This window comes from Cryptotermes secundus, unplaced genomic scaffold (genome assembly GCF_002891405.2).
Source record: "Cryptotermes secundus unplaced genomic scaffold, Csec_1.0 scaffold181, whole genome shotgun sequence".
Taxonomy (NCBI): Eukaryota; Metazoa; Arthropoda; class Insecta; order Blattodea; family Kalotermitidae; genus Cryptotermes; species Cryptotermes secundus.
Window position 1 is genome coordinate 188,965 of NW_019723906.1, and position 7,897 is coordinate 196,861.

Consider the following 7,897-nt stretch of genomic DNA (forward strand, 5'->3'; position numbering starts at 1 on the left):
CTAGTCGTTGAGCGCGGTCGTAGGAGCCATGAGGCAGTGGCTACGCCAGAAGCCCAGTGAGTTGGACCGTAACACGACCACCGGCGAGTCCAGGCGCGGTGTCCCAGTGAGTCGGGTGTGAGAGCGCTGGAGAGCCGAGGCAGTCATGCCTGGCGCAGCCTGCCGATGTCTCCGAAGACCGAGCGCTGGCGACGAAGCCTGCTGGCTGAAGTTGCTTGCTGTGTGGCTTGATCGCAGACTGCAGTCGGACTGAATTGAACTGAACTGAACTGAATCGAACTGAATAACTCGGCTTTGGAGTCACTCCTTTTTATACGCTGGTCGGTGGGGCGGAGCCAAACTCGAAAGTGAGGAGCAAGAATTGATTGGCTAGCGCGCGTAATGGTGTAGANGATGCGGGCCAGGAGCGATCCCAGTATAAATATGAACGTTTGAAGCAATCAGATTGGTTAGCGCGCGTGACGGTGAAAAGTGATGTGAAGAGCGAGCGTTGCAGAAATGCGTGATAATGTGGGATGTTCCCACATACTCAAATTATTTAATATTAATTCAAGTTTCTCCAAGAAAATTACATAATTGCTAGAGGGGGATCTATATATAACTAAAATTCATATTTTGAAATTTGTAGTATTAACAGTAATAGCACATGCTTCCATATCCTTCTCACAACAAAATTTATCAAGATTAATGTTATTAATTTGTAAATTGTACATATATACAAGTTCCACCCTTCTTAAATTTTTTTCTGCAATAGTGTGCGCCTAGAACGTAATTGTTCAGGTCAATGTGAGCTATCTCATCCTCACAAAGATGATGTTCAGTAGGACACAGTATTTGAGAGGTAAGCTCTTCTAGATGACATAGTATTTCATTACACTTATTCCTATGTCCACATATGTTTTGATGAAAAATTTTGACATCATTATTTATAGCTATGGTTTTGCTCTTTTTAAGTTGTTTTACCATAAAAAATCATCTGGTTTCATTACAGGGGTTTTCCTAGCTCTCAGAGATTTTTTTATTATTATTATTATCCTCTATTTTTTCACCTTGTCACTTTTTAAACTTCACAGGCTTTTTACAGTTCTTTTCAACGTAAGTTCTTCGATTCCAATTTGTGCTGGTAAGTTTTCTCCATACAGGTTATCCTCTTTCCATTGAATGTGGATAGGAATTGTTTCGAATTTAGTTAGAAGCTGATCGATTTTCTTAGCCAGTTCTAGGGCCACAAACTCTTTGCCAGTTAAATCTAGATACTGTCCATGGCTAGTAAAATGTTTTCTTTGAAATTCAACTTCCATTAATTTAACCTTAGGGTTTAATTTAATTATTTTCTTTACTTGCCTATTGAACTTCAGAACTTCTTTATTTACACAGGAGGTTGTGGAGAGATCATGTCTATGCAATGTGTGGATTAGTATAATATTTATCCTCTTATGTCCTTCTAAGAATTTAGTTAGGCTCCTGAGTGCTTCTTTAGTATTGTTTTTACTAATGTCATTAGCTCCTGCCCACAGCACCAAAATGTCCTTATTACTTAATGAGGTACATTCATCTGTAGCCGTTTTCAAGATATCTGTCATTAATGCACCTGGTTTGGTAAATCCCATAATCTCATATCTATGATCTAAAATTACGCGAAGTTCAGCTGCACTTTTTTTTTTACTTGGCTACCGCCAATTATTCTTACTTTATGTTTATATTTACTATGCATTTCTTCATATTTATTTTTTCCTTTTATCAAGGTATAATTATTTACATTTGTTTTTCCTAATTCGTTCATTCCCATATTAGTCCGTTCTTCATCATCTTTAAGGTTATGTGCTAAGTCCACTTTATTCACATTAGTTGGTATTATTTGTATTAGATTTCTATTTAGTCCAAACAAATTCCTTTTCTTTTTTCCTGCAACTAACTCCCAGTCTTCTTCCATTAATGATGCTTTATCCTGTTCATAATAGTTGTTTTGTTCTAGCTCACTCGGATTATTTAGTAACGAGTTTTCTCCTAATTCAGCTTGAGGCATTTCTATTATTTTTTTTTATAAGTTAAAATTTCTTCTTTTGCTTTTTGCAATTCTCTATTTAAGTTAGTGCAATATTGACAGTTTGTTTCCAATTTAACACTTTCGGTTTGAAATTTAAGTCAGAGTAACTTCCCTTACACCCTTTGGTAGCCGCCTTGTTGCTCTGTTGAGTTGCTCTCAGCTCGATTCTAGTCCTTTCCAACTCCAATTCCGCACAACAAATACACAGTATTTTACTCGGTTCCCCACTATTGTCAACTAAAACTGTAGCACTGTTAGTACAGCTTGTCTTACTATCTGCCATCTTGCTGAACTGTTATATATTATGGACAGGAGGGGCACATAATATTTTTTTAGTTAGAGAGATAAATCCTGTCATTGATTATTGTGTGTTTTGTTGTAGCTATCCAGAGCGAGATGAGCTAAAATCCATATACAATATTTATATGTCCAGCATTATGGGTATATGTCTGCCCAAGCATCAGATCTGGAAGTCCTCAACTAAAACTGCCAACCTTACTGGATCCATGGTCAAAATTTATGAAGAGGTATTAACAGGTTTTTTATGTTATAGTGTCCAGGTCAGAATGTGTGGTTCACGTTTTGCCTATAAGAGTGTTTTAAAATTGAGTAATTTGTATTCAAATGGAGAGTGTATTTATGTACTGAGTAGCTAAGTAATCATACTGAATGCAGGGTCTCTCATATGCCCAGGACTAATCAGTTTCATTAACTAGTCTTCTCTGTCTAGGTATGTAATTGAATATCATTGACATGGAGGTTTAACTTATTATATGGGATTGGTGCATCAGTCACACACTTGTGTATCTGAAAGTTTAAATAATGTTATGGAACATAGCTTCATTCAATGGCTGAGGTTAAACCAATCGTTTTTCTAAGAGATACTAAGGACATGATAAAATATTATTTCCAGTAAAGTTGTTGTTTGACTGGAATATTTAATAACTCTGTCTCTTATTTTTATTGCTAAGTCTGTATACTTAAATTTAATGTTATTGTATACATGTTTAAATTCCTTTAGCTGGTTTTCAATGTCTAAATATACTAATTGAGTATCCAGTTACTTTAGGTTTAATTTGTTACATGGCTTTAATACACCGTTTAATTGGTACTGTCATTCTGTACACTATAATTAAAATAATTAATCTTTTCAGGTTAAAAACATGTTCTCTCCAGTGCAACAGAATCATTATATTTTCACACCTCGTGACCTAACTCGATGGTGTTTAGGATTTCTTCGTTATGACCTGAAAGAGGATGATCAGTCTGTCAATTTAGTGCTTGAAGTAAGTGTACATGCTCACCCACTTATATGAATTTAGATAGAGATATTTTAATAAGTTCTTGATAAATTACTGGTAATATGTATTTTCTCTTTCTTTCCAAGAAAGTTTTGTCCCTCTTTTATATAAAGTTTCTGACACTTTAGTTAATTTAACTCCAGTTGGAAATAGATTATTTTATACAAGATGAAAGGCACCTGTTTACTCTGTTGTCTGGGTTTCAGTAAATTTGATTACCACTGGGGATCATTTTTTATTGAGCAAAGCATAAAGCCTAATAACACTTCATGTCATAGTTGTGTTTGTCTTTCTCTGTGTTCTATAATCAGATTTTAATTTTTATATTGGGTTTCCTATTGAAACTTAGTGTTCATTTTGATCTCAACCTTTATGTCACTACATCGGTTTCACTTGAAGACTGAATTGCATTTTTAAAATGTTCTTATTAAATATCAGTTGAAATGAATAGTTGAGCAAAAGCTGTTTGTCTGAGTGAGAACAAATTTTTACCATAGACTTATCTTTGGCTGATAAGCCATTTTTAATCAAATGGCTGTCAAAGACTGAAATAGACATGAAGACATGATGGCTGGATCTCTTTAGGGAAATACTGTGCCATTCATTTAATTTGTGACATGTTGTAGAGTGATACTATATAAACTTATTCTTGTTATAATATGGTACTGCTACTGACTTATCAGTTTCTGCTAATAAATTTCTAGTTGTATGAAACTATGAAACTGCTTCTAATAGAAGGTGAAAGGTAGATGCACGTTATGCCATAAGGGTGTATCTGAAGCATTGTGATAAGAAATCATGAATTTTTTTCCTCAATCTGCATTGCATGGTCAGCTTCATACCTTTATCTTCAGAGGAAACACCTCCAGCCACCAGTGGATTGGTAGTGAATGGATGCCAGAGCTGATACAGAGAAAGATTCCACTTCTGCTAAGAACCAGTATGGTAGACATAAATAAAACATATGTTTATGAGCAATACAACAAATACACATTCTTCATTCCTCTGATTCATGTTTCCAGCTCCATCTTCAGAAGTGTTTTGGTTATATCAATATAAATTAACCTTTAATGTCCAAAGTGCCCCGATCAGTCCAATGGTCAGTATGGTTGTCATGGCCAGAGTACCCCAATTTGGGCGGCTAGGCATTTACACTCCACTAACAGAAGCGTGCGCACCCTCCACTAGTAGAAGCATATGCACAATCCCATACATCTAGTTCTAAATAGATTAAAATTCAATCTTTTTTTTTTTTTTTTTTTNTGTTATCTGCTCGACATATATACAGGCTTCAACCCCCATGTCTTGTAACTGAATCTTGCCTTTGTGTAATACTCCTTGAAGCACCTGAGAAAACACAGTCCCACACCACATATCTTGCACTGCACCACATATCTTGCACTGCCTTGTAATTTCATCATGTTCCAAACAATGTTTCATTGCCATTATGTGATAAAATGAAACTACAATATTCAAATTCACTGTGAACTCACAGAAAATTGAATGCACTCTGTATCTCAGCTGGGATACAAGCGTCTGGTTGCATCCATAGAAATGGCGATATTCTTTTGCAGCTGCAATGGCAGGGTTTGGCACTGAATTAGGAAACAATGAATTTACACTGTAGCCTTTCTAGAAAGACCATGTTTTCACTTTTCTGTCCTTTAGTCAAAAGACTGGGATATCTGAAGGGTGTAAAAAATACTTGAAACTTCCCAGCAGAGAACCAAACGATTTTATTGCTTTCAGCTGTTTTATAGCACCAGAGAATGTGAAAATATTTCAAGTGTTACAAGCAGGAGTGATTTTATAATGCAGGAATACTATGTGAAGAAGTGGGAAACAATTTTTGTGGTACACATCAAAATTTACGGAAAAAAAATTGAAAGTAGTTAATAGCTCCTTGTCTACATATTTTCAAATTTACGCTATAATATGTGACACTATATTCTTTGCTGATAAAAACAAAGTTAATTCCATTCATTTGTCATAAAAATTATATTAGATACAGCATTTTAAGTACAATGTAAGTGCCCTGACAGGAACGGACATTTAAACCCAGAGCGACAAAGGCCATTTAAACACACACCAACAGCAGGCATTTAAATAAACTCTGGCCAGCTCAAGCTACCACTGTTTCAATAGTCTGGCATTTAAAGGTTAAATAAACAAAGTCAGAAAGTCAGAATACTTCTGCCATCATCAGACGGAAAGATATTTAAAATAACTGTAAAATTTAAATTTTTGTCTAGTCTTTTATTTGTTATATGTGTAGGTCTACTCAGGATTACTTTTTTCAGTTGAAAGCAAAGTGACATAAATGTGTATCTGTATATAGAAAGAAATTCTCTATTATATTCATAGTATCATGTTATTTTTTCAGGTCTTAGTATATGAAGCTATGAGACTGTTTCGTGACAAGCTGGTCTGTGAAGAGGATCAGTCTCAGTTTGATTCTATCGTCACCAGAGTTCTGGAGTCAGATTGGAACAGAGATTCATTACTGGAGAAGCTTTCTGGTATGCAAGTGTTTATGAACAGTATGATCTTCTGGTGGAGGAGTCAGGATATCTCAGTCAGTAAAGCAACAGGCTACAGGCTGGACAACCTGGGTTCAGTTCCTGGCAGTGCAGGATTTTTCTCATCTCCAAAGCATCCAGACTGACTCTGGAGCCAACTCAGTCTCCTATCCATTCAGTACCAGGGGCTTTTTCCCCAGGGTTAAAGTGGGAGAGTCATGAAGCTGGCCATTCACCTCCATCTAGTGCCGAGGTCAAGAATCGCAGAGCTATACCTCCACTCCCCATATGTCTTCATGGCACAGTGCTTAACTAGTTAAGCGCAGGGACAGTTTTACCTTACCTTTATGATCTTCTGGGTTGTAATACTGCTTAGTTCAGGAATTCCTGATGTTTCAGAGGAACATGTCACCTCTGTCTTCATGGTCAAAGATTGGGCCAAACAGGAAACTGGCAAAAGACAGACAGCAAGCAGAGTGAGGTGTTCTGCTTCTTGCTGGTTTCCTGGTTGGCATACCCTTTGAGTTTTATGATGGAGGCATTGGGCTTTTTCTGAATTATACAGCATTACAACCTACATTGTACTTCTCATAATCATTTCTGTGAGAACCTCAAATCCAACATATGTTTGTGATTATTGAAAATATATGTAATTTGTAGTTCCATTTTTAGAGTGAATTTTAATAGCCATAACATTACTGAAAAAATGAATTAATGGCCGGCAGGAATGTATTATGTGACAATGGGTGCTGGTTCAGTAATGTCAGCTGGATCTGCGCTACCTACATTTGGCAAGCCACTTGGGAAAATGAAAGCTGCAGATTGGACTGTCATGGTGGAACGAGGCATTATACAGTTCGGTGAGGTTTACCTTTCTTCTTACCTCTACTTACCTCTAGATTATTTAGAGTATTAATATATTATGTACCATTTGGCATAAAAAATGTTGCAGTTGATTCAGCACTATTGAATAACCTACAGTTTGTCCATCCACCCATCCATCATATTATATTAAGAAATGAAAATTCCTGGAATTTTTCTTCATCGAGTGAATAAGTGAGTAAGGTAAACTCCCCCACCCCCCCCCCNATCATGTTGCGTGTCTCAGACAATATATAATATGTAGAAACTATGCTACCATCAACACCACAAATATTTCAGTATTACATTTAGATCTTTATATACTGCGACATATTTCGGTCATACATGACCATCATCAGGCAGGAATATGTATGCTTATTGAAATACCGATACGGATCCTTATTGGTGCAATGCATCGTATTAAATATTAACATAAAAACTTTGCTTCAGATTTAGTGTATAGTTAAAATAACAAATACATAATTAAGAATAAAAATAAAAGATAGAATAAAGGGGTACATATATAAAATGTTGAAATATTATTAAAACATATTAAAGGTATGTTAGAAGTATATGAAAGTATATTAAAAGCTGGTTTGACATGGTGTAGAACACACCGAACATGTATATGCTCAGACAAGAAATATACGCCACATTCCAAGTTTTATATATAGAATACATAGCATGGGAATACCATACCAAATGCCCACATACCGTCAAACTTGTACATCATTGGAAACTTGTCTTTTGGCCTCATATACTGGGCTTATTACATAAAGTTTCTGCAACAAGGCCTATGCAACATACACGCCCAATTCTACGCTATAGCAGGATATTCCCTTGTAATAAAATATTTTAGTTGGCATACAGATCCCTAACCCTACATATATTTGTTAATACCTTTTATACTTCTAACATACTGTGACATGTTGACCCCCACCTCCCCAGCGGTACGTGGCGGTAACGTAACGCTCGCGTTCTTACGGTAACAGGCGAGTTCCCGCCCCGCCACTCCCCTCCGCGGTGACGTCACCGAGGGATATCGCGGTCGCTAGGCAACGCGAGTCAACAGCGGCGACGTTACGATAGTAACAGCGGTTACTTCCGCTAGCATTACATAGCAACACAGCGCCAGGCAAAAAGGGTGCCTATTACGTGGCCGTTTTCCC

General features: G+C 36.7%; 1 protein-coding gene across 1 annotated transcript in view; it reads left to right on the top strand.

The window, feature by feature from the left end:
• Positions 1-7,897, top strand: part of LOC111861958 (cytoplasmic dynein 2 heavy chain 1) — a 155,760-nt gene that overhangs the window by 80,698 nt on the left and 67,165 nt on the right. The window contains exons 45-48 of the mRNA XM_033750511.1: positions 2,430-2,574; positions 3,202-3,333; positions 5,732-5,867; positions 6,593-6,727. Of these exons, the coding sequence (XP_033606402.1) occupies positions 2,430-2,574; positions 3,202-3,333; positions 5,732-5,867; positions 6,593-6,727 (548 nt within the window). The remainder of the gene's footprint in view (positions 1-2,429; positions 2,575-3,201; positions 3,334-5,731; positions 5,868-6,592; positions 6,728-7,897) is intronic.